The sequence below is a fragment of the Sander vitreus genome, chromosome 20 (genome assembly GCF_031162955.1).
Source record: "Sander vitreus isolate 19-12246 chromosome 20, sanVit1, whole genome shotgun sequence".
Taxonomy (NCBI): Eukaryota; Metazoa; Chordata; class Actinopteri; order Perciformes; family Percidae; genus Sander; species Sander vitreus.
Genome location: NC_135874.1, coordinates 3,357,153 through 3,377,001, shown reverse-complemented (window position 1 = coordinate 3,377,001; position 19,849 = coordinate 3,357,153). Strand labels below are relative to the sequence as shown.

The 19,849-nt window shown below is 41.5% G+C and overlaps 1 protein-coding gene across 4 annotated transcripts in view; it reads left to right on the top strand.

Moving 5' to 3' along the window:
- exoc3l4 (exocyst complex component 3-like 4) overlaps positions 1–19,849 on the top strand; it is a 36,739-nt gene that overhangs the window by 10,055 nt on the left and 6,835 nt on the right. For all 4 annotated transcript variants that reach the window (XM_078276676.1, XM_078276675.1, XM_078276677.1 and 1 more), the window contains 7 exons: positions 4,306–4,423; positions 5,840–5,965; positions 8,768–8,868; positions 11,411–11,509; positions 16,319–16,442; positions 17,992–18,114; positions 18,753–18,905. In XM_078276676.1, coding sequence (XP_078132802.1) covers positions 4,306–4,423; positions 5,840–5,965; positions 8,768–8,868; positions 11,411–11,509; positions 16,319–16,442; positions 17,992–18,114; positions 18,753–18,905 — 844 coding nt within the window. The remainder of the gene's footprint in view (positions 1–4,305; positions 4,424–5,839; positions 5,966–8,767; positions 8,869–11,410; positions 11,510–16,318; positions 16,443–17,991; positions 18,115–18,752; positions 18,906–19,849) is intronic.

Sequence of the window (19,849 nt, the reverse complement as noted above, 5' to 3'; positions counted from 1 at the left end):
TGTCCAGGCCCGTCTGAGTTTGCTAGAGAGCATTTGGATGATCCAGAAGAGGATTGGGAGAATGTCATATGGTCAGATGAAACCAAAATAGAACTTTTTGGTAAAAACTCAACTCGTCGTGTTTGGAGGGGAAAGAATGCTGAGTTGCATCCAAAGAACACCATACCTACTGTGAAGCATGTGGGTGGAAACATCATGCTTTGTGGCTGTTTTTCTGCAAAGGGACCAGGACGACTGATCCGTGTAAAGGAAAGAATGAATGGGGCCATGTATCGTGAGATTTTGAGTGAAGACCTCCTTCCATCAACAAGGGCATTGAAGATGAAACATGGCTGGGTCTTTCAGCATGACAATGATCCCAAACACACCGCCCGGGCAACGAAGGAGTGGCTTCGTAAGAAGCATTTCAAGGTCCTGGAGTGGTTTAGCCAGTCTCCAGATCTCAACCCCATAGAAAATCTTTGGAGGGAGTTGAAAGTCCGTGTTGCCCAGCGACAGCCCCAAAACATCACTGCTCTAGAGGAGATCTGCATGGAGGAATGGACCAAAATACCAGCAACAGTGTGTGAAAACCTTGTGAAGACTTACAGAAAACGTTTGACCTCTGTCATTGCCAACAAAGGGAATATAACAAAGTATTGAGATGAACTTTTGTTATTGACCAAATACTTATTTTCCACCATAATTTGCAAATAAATTCATTAAAAATCCTACAATGTGATTTTCTGGATTTTTTTTTCTCATTTTGTCTCTCATAGTTGAAGTGTACCTATGATGAAAATTACAGGCCTCTCATCTTTTTAAGTGGGAGAACTTGCACAGTTGGTGGCTGACTAAATACTTTTTTGCCCCACTGTATCTACTAACAAGTATTGCAATCTTCTTTTCCTCTGTGCCTTAGATTTCCGTTGTTGTTAAAAACACATCAGTGAGCCTCACTGTTGCACTGGCTGACATGTTCCTTTATAACCACGAACACACACACTGTAGTTTATTTTCACTCAATCCTACACACGCCATCACCACAGAAAACTCACTACAGCACCAAATGTGTAATAACCCGCCGCTGAAAATAGTCCCCAACAAATGCTCTCACCGTGACCAGCTGTTTTACTGAATTACTAACCCTTGAAACTATATTTGTGAGATGTTTTCAAAGATGTATGTCGTAAGGTTTGTTTGCATTGAGAAAAATGAAGAATAACACCACTTTTTTGCTAGTTTCTTGGGGCATTGCATGGCCATATTAATCTTAATGTTGGGCCCCTACAGACCCCCCACCTCCCACCTCCCACCCTACTGTATAAACATAATGGCCCTGATTTATCAACCTAACGTCGAAACCAGCACAAATATGAGTGCAGAAATCATCTTACGACAGGCTTCACGTGTGATTCATTAAAACGTTCATATCACACCAATCAGAGCGTAAGAATGGTCGTACATTGATAAATGCAGCGGCTGGAAACGATCGTAATTTAAACATCACGGCCCAATATATTCTGGGTTTTGAGGCCTCGCCCCTACAATTTACGACATGGTGAGTCGTAATCCGGCTGAGAAGCGGCACTTTTCAGAGGTGGAGATTGAAACCTTGATATCTCAGGTTCATTTGCACTAACGTGTGTACTATTTGGCAGCCTGAAAACTGGGATTTAAGGCTGTAGAAAGAATGCGGAATGGAAAGAGATCACTGATGCAGTCAACAGTGTTGACGTAGTAAATCGGACTCCAGCTGAAGTTTATTTAATTTATGCATCCTTGACATATGTATATGTAGTCCTAATAGTAATATACAGGCTTATATTGCAATCCCTTAGGCCTACATGGTGTACCTATATTTAAATAAACACACAGTAGCGGAGTTTATGCAGTGTCTTTTATTTTACTCGTGTGTTTTTCATGAGTCAGAATCAGGAAACAGCTGTGAGGGAGAGCGTGTGTCCTCCGCCCCCCGCCCCGTGCTGGACCACCACCCCAACCCTGTCTCCTGAGGGGCTGGAAAAACAAGCAATTAATGACACTTTAAAAGAGAAACGAAAACCTGAAGAATAAATAAAAATGTTGTGCATCGTCATGTTTTCTGTATTGAGTATCATTGCCAAACATAACACTATATCTTTTAAAAGCGAGGAATAATATCCTGTCTCCTTCGTATAGCCCCAGTTGGAGCTGTGCTGGACACTGGTTTCTGGGCATCAGGTCATCTGGCTCCATCATTACATTTATGGCACCCTGTTTTCCTGCGCGATGTTGTGCAGAACCCCACAGGCTAAAACAATGTTGCAGACTTCTTCTGCCGTGTATGGGTGATATCGCTGATGCAAGACAGAGCCATCTGCCCTTAATCAATCCGATGGAGCGCTCCACCGTGGCCCGTGCGCATACGTGTGCACTGTTACCGCCGCATATAGAGGTCCTCTATAAGAGCCAGATCTGCCATTACTGATAAGTGATCAACTGATGACTTTTCCTTCTCCTGTTAAACTGATTATATGCTGCACCGCAAGTCCACACTGACTCGAAAACTTGCGTACACGAGTTCAGACCAGATGTGAGATTTTATCGCAGCCTACACTCACGTTCAAATTGATAAATCCCTTGCTTTGCGTAGGAATCGGCGTACGCCCGTCCTACGCCTGTTGTAGGTCGTACATACGTTTCATAAATGAGGGCCAATGTGTGTACCCTGTCAACTTCAAGTTCACATAATATTCAATGCAGCCAGTACTGAAATAATACTTTGTTTGTGGTAATAAAGCTCTTTAGACTCGATTTTAACACACAAGACATGCCCTTAAAAGTCCAGTGTGTAACGTGTTTAGTTGTTCATTATCAAAATCTCTGTTGCCCGTTCACAAACTTGTCCTTTTTTTCATGAATATTTATCACCACCATCAATTCCAAGTATTCCTATTGGCTTGAAATTTTACATTTGCGTTTGCATGAACTGGGGTAGACGCTCCATATTCATGCTCCATCTTGAAATACGTTAGCCAGTAAGGGACATACAGGACATACTGCTCTGCCTTTCACGTTTTCACTGTCACATGATAAACTCACAGCTGCTGCTAATGCTGCTAACGGGTATCGTAGCTTCCCGGCCCCGGCAAGTTTGAAGAAGGAAACATGGAGGACCACACGTATTCAAAATCCAAATTTCAGGAACAGGAGTCTTCTTCTTCGCCTAGAAAAAGAAAAAGGAGATTGAAAAGAGTAAGAGACCAGCGTCATCAGAAAACAGCGTGAAGGCTACCGTAGCTGTAATACGTACTTTGAACTGCGTGGCGCGAGAGAGTTGATTGCGATATATGATCTCAACGCTAGATGGGAGAAATTCCCACACGTTGGACCTTTAAAATAATCTACCGTAATAACACAGGACCCACCTTAGATAGTGCAATTAATTAAAATACTAACCAATTAACATGCTGTGAACCTGCGGCTTTTGAGGCCTAGTTGGAAATCGACCTTTTCTGTGTATACATTACCTACGTGGATAACGCCTTGTAGGACGAAAACACAAGTGGCCAGACAATCAAACAGGTTGTAAACTACACCGTGATGTAGTGGTTGCTTATTTAGGCATCTGCACATACAACCGTTTGCTTAGGCTAAACAACGTCCACAGAATCAGTGCATGCATTTTTGCCTCCATTCAATGATCTGAAAACACATCTCGACTGCCCACAGACAGCGGAGATGGCTTCACAGATGGTGCAGACAGATATGTTGTTGAAAGGATCCCTAACACCCCAGCACAACACCAGGGTGAGCTGAGTCAGGGAAGCAGATAGCACTGCTGACATTATTTGTTGAATCAGGCCACGCCAAAAACTGTGCTGTGCTCGACACATTTGGCAGACCAAAAATAAACTGCGGCACAACACTCTCTGGAGGCTAAAATGGAAAAACTTAAATCAGGTCATGTTTCCCCCCAGATTATGTAAAGCAGCATCCTAAAAAAGACTTTATACAGTATATGACACATATACTGCAACACAACTCTTCATACAAATAAGTGCAAATCTCCTATGAAAATGAAATCATTATAAGATATTATAGATAATAATTATAAGAATGATGCATCCTGTTACTCAGCTGCAGCATTTCTGGGGAATGGTATACTGCACTGTACTCACCTATTCAAAGATTATATTTCCAGTCATCACAAAGCTTTTTATTGAAATCTGCAGAGAACAGGATTTTCTTCTTTCCCTCGACATGAAGCAACATGTCTTCAGCATTCTTTAGTGCGGACAGATCGCAGCAAATTGTTGAATGTATCTTGTTTCACCCCGACAGCGAGAGGATCATGGGAAGTCCCTCCCTGCAGCCGGACATGAAGGATGAGAGCGCTGATCTGCAGCTGCAGGACGGCCTGCTGAAGCAGCTGAAAGTCAAGTACTGCTGCAAAGTGAAGGTGAGGAGCACCACTCAGGTTACTCAAGGCATATTGTCATTTGTCTGGGAATCTGGGCATACCTTGCAGGGTTAATAAAAACTTTGGTTCTCTAGATCCAGTTTTTTTTTTAAATCAGGATTCAGAATTTCGCCACAAGAGTTAAAGTAAACAGGCCCTTTAGTCCTTCATATTGGGAAATAAAATGTCTATTTTATAGGAAAGAGAACAAATAAATCCTGCACACTATCGATCCCTTGGCTTCAGACCTTCATCAGGTTAAATTCAAGATGGATTTATTTTTTTTATTTTATTTTACCTGATGAAGGATTTTTGGAAGTTTTCACACCTGCCTATAAGAAACGTTCTGGTGTGCAAGAACGTTGTAGTAAACAATATCATGCATTCACTCTTTTTGCTCAAATTTCAGTCACAAAACTAAAACATGAGAACTATAAAATGGAACTAGAAATGTATTTATGTTTATTAGCATTACTTGAACTTTGAGAGGTGAGCTGCCCTCCAGTTTGGACACTTTTATTTTGACCTACAAAATAAAAGCACAATGCCTCTGATTGAATTCTGTGTTTCTGAATTCTGTAAGACAATATAAACCAATGTCTCCTGTTATGGCTGAATCAATGGACATGGCAATATATATATATATAAGAACTGGATCACTAAATGTATATTATTACCAGTTATTACATGTTTACAGTCGCCGAGAGAAGATAAGTTAAAATAATTCCTTTTATTGAAATGTATTGAACATTTTCTGGTTCAGGATATAAAATCCTTTATTCCAGACTCAAACAACACAAAAACAAAAATGATATAAACAAAATTTGAAAGCAGATTCATTTCATAAATCACATTCATAATTAAAAATGACTTCCATTTCATAAATAAGTTACATAAATTACACACCAGCTTTGTAGTTGTACATTACATCTTTTGAAAGACAAAGTGTATCCAACCTATTCTTGAGAGAGTTGACTGAAACGCACCACTTCTTCTGGAAGCTCGTTCCATGCTTTCACCGCACCAAGTGTGAAGAAATTCTTTCTCTTTTCAGACATTTCAGGCATGTTCTAGGGTAACATTTTAAAGAATTTCCTCGTATCTCATACCTATTGCTCCAGAACTGAAAGATAGGCTCAGTGGTTGCATCATACATTCCCTGTACAAGCTTATACACCTGATTCGTATCCGTTATACAAGAGTCTGTAAACTTAATTTTCTCTATCTTTCTTCATATGAAATATGTTTCATTACTGGGATTAATTTTGTAACGCTTCTCTGGACCTTTTCAATCGTTTCTATGTGTTTTAATTTATATGGACACCAGACTGAGCTAGCAAATTCAAGATGGGCTCTTACCAAGATGTGATGGAGTTTTTTTTACAAACTTCCGCCTGTCTCTGTTTGTGACTGCAGGAGGACATGAAGTCTTCCCTGAACAGAGTCATTGAACTTGAAAATGAGGAAGTTTGGAGGGACAGACGGTCCCCCAAAAAGGAGGAGGACTTCCTCAACTCTCCATTTCACATGGACATCTGGACGGTACGGCACAATGAGATGTTTTATTCACCTTTCATGTCAAAATAAAACTGAATGTTTCTTTAAATATCATAGGCATGCTTTAGTGTATTGTCAATTTCAGAAAACTTGTATGCTAAAAAGAAGTGTTTTACCACCAAAACTGTCAATCACATGAATACCTAAAACACACAGCAGATATAGTCTCATATAGGAAGAAAGTCATACTAACCCGAACCCATTTAAACATAGAAAAATATACCACTATATCTTCTATTTTTTAAGATCATTTTTTGGGGGTATTTCAGCCTTTAATGGATAGGGCAGATAGATATGAAAGGGGAAGAGAGAGGGGGGAAATATGCAGGAAATCAGAATCAGAGAAGCTTTATTGCCAAGTAAGTTTTTTACGCATACAAGGAATTTGTTTTGGTGTTGTAGGTACATGTCACACATTCTCTAAATAAAGAAGGTTAAGAAAATCAAGTATTAGAATATAAACAATATAAGTATAAATATATATACACAGTATGTATTAAAAATAAAACTAGAAAGAGCAGTACAGCAGAGTAAGTACAGTGGCCTGTAGAGCCAGAGGTGGGGTGTGAAGAGTGTCAGGGTGGGTTCCGGGCCTTGTTGATAAGGCTAGCGGCGGATGGGAAAAAACTGTTCTTGTGGCGTGAGGTTTTGGTCCTAATGGACCCCAGCCTCCTTCTTGGCGGACTGGTGACTGGAAGTGCAGCTGTTCGTGTACAGGGAGAAGAGCAGAGGAGAAAGAATGCAGCCCTGGGGGGATCCGGTGCTGATGGTCTGTGAGTCGGAGACGTGTTTCCCCAGCTTCACATGCTGCTTCCTTTTAGACAGGAAGTCAGTGATCTACCTGCAGGTGGAGTCAGGCATACCAAGCTGGGAGAGCTACTCCTGGAGCAGAGCCAGGGTGATGGTGTTAAAGGCTTAGCTGAAATCCACAAACAGGATCCTGGCGTAGGTTTCTGCAGAGTCCAGGTGCTGGAGGATGTAGTGGAGGGCCAGGTTGACTGCATCGTCTACAGACCTATTGGCTCTGTAGGCAAACTGCAGGGGGTCCAGGAGATGGTCGGTGATGTCTTTGAGGTGTGAAAGCACAAGGCGCTCAAAGGACTTCATAACTATAGAGGTCAGGGCGAGTGGTCTGAAGTCGTTAAGTCCTGTGGTCCTTGACTTCTTGGGAAAAGGGATGATTGTAGAGGACTTGAAGCAGGCTGGCACGTGACATGTCTTCAGTGAGGTGTTGAAAATGTCTGTGAACACTGGAGACAACTGGTCAGCGCAGTGCTTCAAGCTGGATGGGGAGACAGCATCTTTCCGGGGGTTCTGTCTCCTGCAGAGTTTGTTGACGTCTCTCTCATGGATCGAAAGAGTCGTCACTGAGGTGGGTGGTGGAGGGTGGGACCTTTAAGGTGGGCTGTGGTGGAGGGGCCCAGGCCCCTGCTGAAGTGGGGGAGGTGGAGGTGATGCACTGTAGCTGGAGCTGTTGGGAGGTGTTGTGGGGAATGTTTACAGGACTGTCCTTTCGTCTTTCAAAGCGGCTGTAGAACTTGTTCAGGTCGTTGGCTAGGCGTCGGTCATTGACGGATTGGGGGGCTTTAGGCTTGTAGTTGGTGATCTGCCTGAATCCTTTCCAGACAGACGCAGAGTCGTTGGCTGAGAACTGGTGTTGGCGTTTCTCAGAGTACCGCCGTTTAGCCTCTTTCACCGACTTGCTAAACTTGTACTTCGCCTCTTTAAATCTGTCTTTGTCCCCACTCCTGAAGGCCTCTTCCTTATCCAACCTTAACTTTCTGAGTTTGGCTATGAACCAGGGTTTGTCATTTTTGTAACTCACCCTGGTGCTTGATGGAACACAGCAGTCCTCACAGAAGCTGATGTGTGACGTCACAGCCTCTGTGTACTCATCCAGACTGTCCTCTCTGGTCGGGCATTTAATATGCTGTCTGTATTTAGGGAGTATGTTAGTGAGGTTTCCCTTGTTAAAGTCACCAAGGACAATAACTAGGGAGTCCGGGTTGGTCCGCTCCACACACAGTATCTGGTTGGCGAGCATGCGCTGTGCGACCTGCACGTTGGCCTGCCCTGCTGGGATGTAAACACTGACCAGAATGAATGAAGCAAACTCACGGGGTGAATAAAAAGGCTTACAGTTTATGATGAAAGATTCCAGGTGAGGAGAACAACGCTGCTGGGTCACTGTCACGTCGTGGCACCAACAGCTGTTGATGTGGAAACAGATTCCTCCACCTTTTGTTTTGCCGGAGAGTTCCTTGTCTCTGTCCGCTCTGTAGAGTTGGAAGCCTAGTCACAGGTTGGACTTGAACCCTTGACCTTCTGCATCAAAGCACACACCTCTATATATGTGCACCTGCTCTGCCAACTGAGCTAACCCAGACACTTTTGACTTTTTTTTTATGATTAAAAACAAATAAAGGAATTATTTACATATTAATAAATGTAATATTTGTTTCAAAGTATGTGGCTCAATAGACTCGAGTTTATGTTTTTGTCTAGTTTTGTGTGATTTTGTTTGTTTTCTGTGTTCAATTTTATTCAATTAATTGTGTTGTTTTTGTGTTTTCCTTACTGTTTGTTTTTTCTTTTGTACTTTTGTCTAAAAAAAACAAACAATGGAAATATCCAAAAGTCTAAATGACAGTAGTGGAATTTTCTCCCATCATCCATCCATGATGGGACACAGTAATTCGACCATGTGGGAGCAGCAGAGAGCTTCATATTAACTTCAGTCTTATGTATCCTTATTATACAGTGTGCTGGTATGTTTTCTCTCTGCAGAAAGTGAAGGGGAATGCTATAAACTCTCGACGGATTGATGCTCAGCTGGAACAGGAAGTGATCTCCTCCTGCCTCCAAGCGTTGAAAGAGTTCCCTAAGAGGTACGATGGTAAAGATGGAGGTACAAGTGTGAACCCAAAGAAAGTAAAGTCCGCCCAACAGCATAATGCGCCGGAAAAAAATACTTTAATAGTGCAAATAAGGCACACAACGTTTCGGCCCACAATTTGGCCTTCCTCTGGTGTATTTGATTTTAATTGTAACTATTCTTCATCTTTGACACTTGTCTGTAGTGCAGCAGTGAGGCCAGTGTTTTTGTCATCTTTTCTTTTAGTTTTTATTATTCTTTTTTTCTTTTCAAACAAAAATTAGACAGAGCAGCAATAGTTTGCATGTTATACAGGCATTACGATGATCGTGTCAACGTTTCGATTCGATATTACGATGCATCCCGATGCGTCGCCTCATCAAAATTATTATATATCGCTACACATGGTATCCATCAACACATTTAAGCAGTCAGATATATATGAACTCCCCTTTTTATTGGCTCTGCTCTTAAAAATACTTCCTGAATGTAGTGGATTCTGAACACAGAAGACGGCAAAACGTTAAAAACAAAAAAAGCACAAGTAATATCATTAGGCTTATGGTCTGTCACTGCATCGATGCAGAATCGCCTAGGTCCGCATTGTGATGCATCGACCCAATGATTAATTTCAATACATATACACATATATAAATAAATAAAATGACAATGACATCAGTTAGGGAGAGAGACAAATAGGGGGTTGGTTTAGTCTATTCTGGTCTTAAGCTTGCTATGCTGTAGAAAGTGGTGATGCGCATTAGTGAAAACTACATGTTTCATCGAGAAACAACACTTTGATTTGTTAACTATATCGTCTGTTTTCTTTAGGACATGGCTGCTAAGAAATGTAACCATGTTAAATTATACTCATCTAGAGTCTACAGTACATTCATGAAGATTACTCTTTAAATGTAGCTATTTTCAACATCGCATCTATCCAATCTTGAATGTGTGGGGCACTGCTTTCGCTCCATTTACAAAAAAACTGTTTTTGGCAACAGCAAAGGCTACAGACATCCACTTATTATGTTGTTGATTAGGCAATCTTGATAGAACCCCTATACAGAGGACATGGAAAGGTTAAATACATTTTTTTGTAACATCACACATTTTCAGAAAACTTCAACCCAAACAATTTGAACAGTAATACATTCCCATAACATAAGTGACCATGTGATGTGATAAAAACTGATAAAGGTCATGGGTCACTGCAATCAAACACACCTAAGGAAGGCCAAATTGTGGGCCGAAACGTTGTGTGCCTTATGTGAACTATTAAAGTATTTTTCTGGAGCATTAAGCTGCTGTGTGGACTTTACCTTCTTTGAACATTTACTTTTTTGTCCTGCACCATTAACTACATGGATGGGCATTGTTTTTGAAACAAAGGGTGAAGACACCCTATAACAAAACAAACCAAAAACAAACCCAAAAACAGGATCCTGCCCTCGGTACTGTGCAATAACTACTCTATTGAGCAATGTGAGAATATTTCCTCTGCCTGATTTATGACTAATACTATTCTTAACTGTTTACTGTGATACAGTTTATCTTATTTTTACCCCATTCAAAGCAATACTTGACGAAATGTGTATTTCAGCAGTATCAGTGGTGTAGTGAGTGCATGGGTGTGGGGTGTGGAAAACAAAGCTAAGAAAACTCAAAGGACAATGAAACCTAAAAAAAAAAAAAAAAAAAAAAAAAAAAAAAAACGTGCTGTCTGTGAGGACAGAGAGAGCAACAACCAGCAGGCCAATCAGGAGGCGTGCCACACCTCTGCCACTCAGGCTGTATCTCACTTCCCTTAAATTGCATCCCTGGCTCTGCCACTTGCTTCCCTTCCTCGCGTCTAAGTCTGTTCCAGGAACCATGGCAGAGATGGAGAAAGTAATGGGAGGAGAGAGGAAACGAGAGAAATGTGTTTTTAGAGAGATGAGATGTCCTTTCCTCTGAAGCGTCACATGAATCCATCAGCTGTTTGAGCTGAGTTAGCTTTCAGCTGCATGGCATCCAGAAAGGCTGCTCTCATGTATTCTCGCTCATAGCTCCTCGGAGATCGCTGGAGGAGCGAGGAGCTATCAAATAAGGGAAGTGAGATTCAGCCCGGGATTGCCTTGTGAACACAAACAGGGCAAATACCCACGAGCCGCTCACATCACATTAGTTTAATCTATAATATTACAGCATCTTTTTTTTTTTTTTTGCTTTGTATTTTGTTTTAATAATCAAAATCTGTAATGAAATTTAAGCTGTCAAATCTAAATGCAGTGGTGTAAAAACCAGAATATCTGCTTCCAAAATGCATTGGAGTAGGAGTATAAGAGTGGAAATACTCGTTAGTTACATTTCACCGCTGGCTGCAGACTCTCTCAGCATATCAAGTACAAAGTCAATGTGAGAAATATGGAGTATTGATGACATGTATGGATTTATTGTTACAGATGTAATTAAATACAGACTACAAAACATGTGAAATATATATATATATATATATATATATATATATATATATATATATATATATATATATATATCCTCTCTTCTCTTGACAGATTCGAGGTGGAGTTCAGCCGTCACTGCAGCGCTCTCAGACCGCAGCCTCTTTGGACCAAGTACCACATTACATACATCAACAGCTTCTCTGCTTTACAGTAAGGCACATGACTTCCTGAAATTACCCATGAGGCACTGCGATTGAACTAGCATGCCCTGACAAAACCAAACATGGGGCAGCATGCCCCCAGGGGAGAATCTGTCACCAGATTCATTCAGTGAGGACTTCCTGTTTTAGAAGAACAGAAGCACAGCTGTTTAAATGTAAAGAGAATTTAGAGAGTACAATCTGAAGTGCAGCTGGTTTAGAAGCATGCTAAACTACCAGAATAAAAGAAAATACTGCTTTTATATTTTGGTTTCCATGTCTTTAACTAATGATTTTAACCATTGTATAATTAATGCTTGTATTATTGTTTCTGTATCCTCATAAACAAACTCTAATGCAGAAACAAGCAGTTAAAAGCACACAGATTCGGGAAGATTCTGGTTCAGGTTCTGGGAGTTAGAAAGCCATGCAGATGTTCTGTGGATTCATCTCTGAACTATTTTAGGCTTTTCAGGGAAATTCCCAGCAACTGTGTTCACGCTATTTATGAGATTCAAGCATGAGTCTTTTCTTAGAGCGACAGATCACATTCTGTTGATAGGCTCCGAGTTGTTTAGGAGACTGTTTCTTTAACAGGCTCAGTGTGGCTGCCAAGGGAAAATGTGCCAGTCTTGGAGAGAGTGCTGCCCCACGTGATTTGGGGGAATCAGGGCTGTGATTGAGAAACTCTGCTGTGTTAAGTGGGGGGAAAGAGAAAGCACTTTCTGTTGATAGGCTCAAGGGCTGTTGGAACGAATTCCGAAAGTCGAATATAATTCGAATAGTAAAAAAATCAATACTATTTGAATGCTGAAATTACTGTTCAAATGTGATTATTTTTATAAATAGGTTGGCTAACGTTAGCTAATCTCCCTCTTCTCATGTCACGTCTGATGAACAATAAGTACGGGAGTGAGAAACACAAGGGATTGTGAGCCAACGTTACGTACCGAGTAACGTTACAACACAGGGGGAGTGACAGGCTGCGGCTGGAAATCGGAAGAAGGACGGGAAATAGTTTTAACATGAATTTAAAATCGACATCCACTGAGCCAAAGTGCTTATGTTATCATTAGTTAACTCGTTCTGGTTTCCTAACTGCGTCGCGAGTTATAGGAGCTTAGCTGGGAGCTTCATGGAGAAAGCTAAAGTTAATGTTAGCTATCCTACAGCTGTCAGAGTTAGCTTCGACTTCATATATTACCTTCTAATAGCTGTATTTTCAGTAACGTGACAATCTGCAAGAAACAGATTGCTTTTAAATCACTAAAATAGTAGTGGCAGCACTGTTTGGCTTAGTTATCAATGTCGTTAGCATCATGGCTAACACTATTGTAACTTAGTTTATGACAAATCGTTTCAGCTGTGCTTTCTAACATGATGTCGTTGTGCTAACCGAGCACTGTTAGCCTTAACAACAGAGCCGCTTCACTAGCTACACTTGTTGTTAGATAATGTTACACTACAGAGTTGTCTGTTGATTTGTGTTTGTCACTGTGTGCTCGTGGTGGAATATAATGTAAACAGAGAGCCAGAAATGCAATGCGCCGTGACGTAGGTCCCCTTCAAGGCCAGGCTGATGTTGGAAGTCCCTCTAGTGGACAGAACATGTAACAACAACCACATGCTTATAGTGGCATTTACAATGCATAAGCCTGAGTAGTGTGGTACATATTTAACAGGCTGCATTTGAGCATTAAATATTCAAATATTATTCGAATATAAAAAAAAATATATATAACAAATTAAATTTGAATGGAATTTGAATGTTGTTTAGGAGACTGTCTCTTTAACATGCAAAGCAGAGGCTCAGTGTGGCTGCCAAGGGAAAATGTGCCAGTCTTGGAGAGAGTGCTGCCCCACGTGATTTCGGGGAATCAGGGCTGTGAGTGAGAAACTCTGCTGTGTTAAGTGGGGGGAAAGAGAAAGCACTTAGAATACAGCCTGCTGAACCTCTAAACCGCCCTAGCTGCTTCTTTCACTCACAACAGAAGCAGATGTGGCTTTGCTGTGGGTTGTTTAAGGACATTCATGCAGGTCTAGAACACATATGAATATCGTGTTCATAGCTGCAGGTGTAGCTGCATGTCTCTGAGGTTTTAGAAGTAAAGGTGAATCTGTAGTGATCTAATAACCTCTCCCTCTTCTGGGCCTTAGTTCTGTAGTCCATGACATTTACACACAAAAAAACACTTCTGAATTAGATGGAAATATGCAGGACCTCTTGCATTAGTTCTAAAGTACATTAAAACACTTATTTTAATGAGTTTGTATATCACATATATTTAATTCATTTAATAACTTAGTGTTTACAGTAAGATACCATGAACTGCAGCTTCCCCCGGTTCACATTCCTTTTGACATCCATTTGAAGAAATTTCCCCTTATGGACAATAAAGTATATTTTAGTACGGTGGTTCCCAATTTAGGGGTCGGGCCCTTCCAAAGGGTCACCAGATAAATCTGAGGGGTCGTGAGATGATTAATGGGAAGAGGATAGAAGACAAAACAAAATATTTCTCTGATATTTGGATAGTTTCACCTCTTTGAGCATTGAAGTTATTTCAGCAAGTCCTCCAAACAATACCACAAAATAGGTTGATTGTTCCTACCCTCTAATACGACCCACAGGAGTGCTTTCTGTCCTTATATCTATACCAGAGACTGTAACGATGGTTTTAAACCTGTGTATAACCTGAAATGGTCGCAGTTTGGCTAGGTTTAAAACTACTTATTTAAGTTTAGAAAAAGATGGCGGTTTGGGTTAAAATCAGACATTACTTCACTTTTGGGGCATTTTAGGCCTTTATTTGACAGGACAGCTGAAGACATGAAGGGGGGGAGAGAGGGGGGGAATGACATGCAGCAAAGGCCCACAGGTGGAGTTGAACCCTGGCCTGCTGCTTCGAGGAGTAAAGCTCTATATATGGGCACCCCCTCTACCAACTGAGCTATCTGGGTGCCCAATATCTCTTTTCAAAAGGGACTCAAACCTCACTGTACCAGGGGGAAGTCCTGTGTTGTTTGACCCATACACTACCCCAACCTGCCTCCTTACGAGGATATTTGGCACGTATACTTCCTCACCTTACTTCCAGCTTTGCTCCCGTCATGATTACAACTGCCACTAGAGGGCATCGCCGCTACAAACTTAAATATAGGTCGTAATCGCTGCCTGAGTAGTCTTTATCCACAACGTTCCACTTCCCGGGATTGTTGAGGTGCCGCTGAAAATTCCGTTGGATGTCCTTCATTTCGGCCGGATGTCCGTCACCTTCCTCTTTCTTTGTGTTGGCGTTCTAACCTCCGGTGGATTTGTGAGGACTATGGTTAACTGCTCCTCAGATCTCTGCAGGGTAAATCCAGACAGCTAGCTAGACTATCTGTCCAATCGGAGTTTTCTGTTGCACGACTAAAACTACTTTTTTTTAAGATCAATTTTTTATTTATTTTTTAATTTTAAACAACAGAACAGACAATCCTCCTATCCGTAGGACTTCTCCTACGGATACTTGCATCAGTTTAGCATATATCCCGGACACTAATCCTCTCGCAGGAGAATCAACAAGCCATTTAATGATTGGGTGGGTCTCAAGACTGTTCCCCCATGGTACTCCATAACATTTTATGGCTGACCTTAAGCGAAGATAAAGGAAGAAGGATGTCCTAGGGACCTCAAAGCTAGCTCTCAGGTCTTCAAAACTTAACATACCTTCATCATTGAATAGCTGGTCTAGAGTATAAGTACCTCTGTCACTCCATTGGTTATAAACAAAAGGTTTGTTACCAGACATTAAGTGCATGTTGTGCCAAATTCGGGTGCTCAAATGCCACTTTTTGGTGTAGTGTAGTTGCTCCTCCAACTGTTTAAAGTTGGTCAATGTGTTGGTGATAATAGGGCCATAGGCTAGCATACACTTTTTTGGACACACACCTGTAAAGGCGAGGTCTTACAGTCTTAGACTTCCAGTGAGGTTTTGCTCTATTTCTCTCCGTGGGACTGTAGATGTAGGGGTCCATCCACACTCTGAGGGCCCGTAGCTGGTAGGCTCTGTGGTACACTTTAAGGTTGGGGAGGGCCAGGCCTCCCGTGTTTGTGGTATGTTGCAGGGTAGAGTATTTTAAGTTGTTTATTATTACAAATATACTGCCGAATTACGGCATCAAGTTTCTTCCAGAAATGTATTGGTGGGGGTAAGGGGATCATTGTACTTAAGAAATTCACACGAGGAACTATGTTCATTTTAACAACAGAAATCCTGGACCGTAGCGATGCCGGCAGCGCAGACCAATTAGTCAGATCCCTTTGAACACTACTTAATATAGTTTGACTAAAACAACTTTTGAACGTACACGTTCCACAAAAACAAGTTCCTTCCCGAGGCTATTTTGCAGCAGCACCGTTGCTCCATCCGGTGCTTAGCGCCACGCAAGACAATTGTGATTGGTTTAAAGAAATGCCAATAGACCAGAGCACGTTTTTCTCCCATCCCAGAATGCTGTGTGGACTAGCCAGACCCTCCTCCGCAGCGCTGTGGAGGAAGGTCTGGCAATGCAAGACTACTGCTTGAACAAACAACCTCTGTGAGTTTTTTTAGGAGGAGAACAGTCTCAAAGTACAATATTTCAGAGTGAAATCTAGTGGAGTTAAAGTCGAGTGGAATAACATGGAAATACTGCATTGCATAACAAGTGTAACTGGACTAACAGTAAGGCAGATATACTTCACCAGAGCAGTTTTTGTTCTCACTGAAATACTTTACTAGAGTCAAATATGGTGTTATAAGCTCAGTCAGTGATGCTGTTTGTCCTCCTGCAGGCAGCACATGGACGGGTACCAGGACACCTGTCATAGAGAGGTGGAAGGCTTGAGGAAAGAGGCCAAGTGGCTGATTATCAGGCTCATACAGGTGCTGGAGGACCAGTACAAAGACAACGTCAAGGTACAATCACACTGCAGTTATTTGAGTTGAAATCCCAGTTCTGTTTTTTTTCATCGATTAATTTCCTCACTCTGAGAGCAGTTGTGGTTTCTAAAAGGAGAAACAAAAGAAGGGATGCTCTTTTCCTAAACCTCTTCTCACATACAATGCAGAGATTCTTTCAAGCATTCAAGCAGGTCACTTCCAGTAAATGTTCACAAGGGATTTGGTGCAGGGATGTGAAAACAGGATGTACAAATTGTAAAATACCTAATCTAAGATGTCCAATCTAAAAGGTCATTTGTGACTTACTAAAAAACCAGCGGACATTTTTTCATTTTCATATATTTAGCTTTTATTCATATGTGCTCTGTTAGTCTTTGTGAAGAGTGAAAACACCTTGAACTGCAAAATTTCCCTTACATGTGCTTTCCTGTTGAACTTTGTTTTTCATTCAGAACACAAGACAAAATAAGAGTTTATATGCAAAACATAAAACAAAATAATAGTTTTTCTTGATTACATTGTTTTTGTGATTGTTAGGAGCCAAAATCACGATCAAAATTCTATAAATTGCACGGCCCTACATAACACTACTTCCACTTGTATTTCTGAGCAGCAACAGTCATTATTCACACAACCTAGAGGGCATTTTAAGCTGCTAAATACTCTGTTCACCAGCTAGTCCCTAACTATGTCTGTCTGCTGTTTGCTGCTAAGCAGGTAGAGTACATTATGTTTCGACCGTTTTTACACTGAAAGCAGCTGCCTGCCTAAAACGACACTATGAGAGCGGTGAGAGTGATGCAAAACAGTAAAGAGCCGGGCAGCTAAACAATGAGCTGGAACTCACTATAAAGCTCTGTGAAGCCGGACGAGCTGCAGATTCATTGTCATTTGATAGATTCTTATTATAAAAATGTTGAGTATAGCTGCTTTAACTATAGCTTTGTCCTGCCAATAGAGCATCAGGTTAGAAAATATTGAGATGTGTTGTTCTAAAGAGCAGTTACAGTGCAAATGATGTATTATGTCATTTCATTTGGAGGACTTATTCAAATCTAATCTGCTGCCCATATGAGAGTCACTTTTATCTATAAGCACATGATGACGAATGAGCAGATAAAAGCCATCCGTCAAACCATTAAAATGAAAACCGTAAAAGCATGACGGGCCCTATTTCAACGATCTAAGCGCACGGCGTGAAGCGCCTGGCGCAGGTGCGTTTAGGGCGTGTCCAAATCCACTTTTGCTAGTAAATCAAATAACAATGAAATGCTGCGCTATTGACTTTAGACCTGGTTTTTGTTGGTCAATGGCGCGATCACTTCCCGCTGCCTCAAGATAGCAATACGCCCAGAATGCACCTGAACACACCTCCCTGTAAGACCAGCACGCCCATGGGCGCACAGATGGGCGCAAGTGCATTTGCTATTTAAACGACGCGGGCGCTGGACGGGAAATTGACAACTGCGTCGGTCTTAAACTAGCAAAGATACTTGCGCTGCGCCAGGTGCAAGACAGGGCCCTAAAACTCATTTATTTCCTCCACTTTGAACCTGCTTTCCAGCCGTACCTGAGGAGAATGATGACGAGGAAGTGGCTCACCAACGACGAAGACTTTAAGCAGCTTTACAGTCAGACGGCGCTGCTTTCTGAACACTGCGCTCTGATGAGGCCTCCACATGTCCAGGTAAGGAGGGGGGGGAATTTCCAACATTTACCAACCACTTTCTTATCTTAACGTACCAGGATAATAGTTTGACTTTCAGGAAACACTCCCACCTCCCAACTCCCACCTAATGATTGTTTCCCTGCTAACGTGCCGGGTAAGATATAATAAAGTTCCCAGTTAGGGCTTTTACTGGCATTTGTCCCATCTTGATTAGAAAATCCCCATGTACATGTAACCGGGAACCAACAGGCTTAACATTTTTTATAATTGCTTTAATGAGGAAAACAGATGCAGAATATCAGCTGAAAAGTATATATATTTTTACATTCATTTGTTATCTCTTTGGAGGTCAGGAGAGGAAATCTCTATTTGCTTTTTTATTGACCCTCTTGGAAGTTCCAAGTGAGCTAATTTAGGCACCATTGTTTGCGGCCGGATGCTGCAACAGCAGAGTGGTGAAGTGAGAAGGAATAAATCCCGAACGCTGGCACCAATGAATAGGTGGAAGTGGAGGTGTTGATGATCTGATGGCGGCTGGTCGTGTGATAGACAAATAAAGACAACTACACTTACATTTCCCCCTTTTCCTGTGTTCCTTTTCCTGTTATTCTGCCACATCACTGCCTCTGTGTGTGTTCTTTTTTCCCCTGTGACAGGAGTTAGCGAGCCGACTGCACTACCACGTGGTGAGGGAGTACGTCGGCCAGCTGATGATGAATAACTACTCGTGCAAGAACCGGAAACACGAGAAGGCGGCGAGCAAGATCCGTGTGCAGTGGGGAAGACTCAGAGATCTGTTTGAGGACATGGTAATAATAACTCTTTAACTTCCCTATCAACATCAACGGCATCTCTTCTGTTACCTGGTGATAGTAAGATATTCAAGTCATGTTCAAGAAAAAAAGGTTCATGTTCAGATGTGCTGGTATCCAAGTCATTTAGAATTGCTCTAAACGCGTGCAACGAAACCAGCTGCCGAAGTGTACCAAGCAGCATACTTAAACACTCTTTTCCCCAGTTCAGTACGGACTTTAAGGACAGTTAGAAGGAAAAACTCCTGGGAGGGAAGACAGTAACTTCCCGTACTTGTATGAAGGACGTAGATCCGTAGATAAAAAGAAGCTGTCCAAGAACAGCCTTATAAAAAAGAATATGCCAGTGGTTAAGTCTGCGGGTAATCAGGATGAATTTTTAGCAAACACATACAGGGAATTTGACTCCGGCTTTTTGTTGCTCTTGAAGTATGTATACATAATTTGACATACAGCTAAAAACAAGGACATAAAAAAAAATAACATTTGACTACTATGTACAAATATATACACATACATATTCATACACATATGTACATTCACAAACATAAACAAACAGCTCTATGAGGATCGTAAACAGTAAGACAATAGGGCAATGCAAAAGTGCAAATGTGCTGTAATAAATAACTATTAATATAACAGGTTGCTTACTAACAGTGTATGTGCAGTGTATATTCAAGAGATATTTACATGTTTAAATTATGTGTTTAATCATAGAGGATTAAATATATAATTTACTTGAAAGGTGGATAATTGTAATTGGCTTAAAGCTACATTGTGTAAGAATTTCTCCTGTCTAGCGGTGACATTGTACTCATTACCACCACTGAGGTGCCCTTGAGCAAGGCCCTCAACCCCGACCCCTCCAGTGGAGCTGCTCAGTGGCCAGCAGATCAGACTGTGGTTGTACTGGGCAGCTTCCAGGTATGAATGTGGAACTG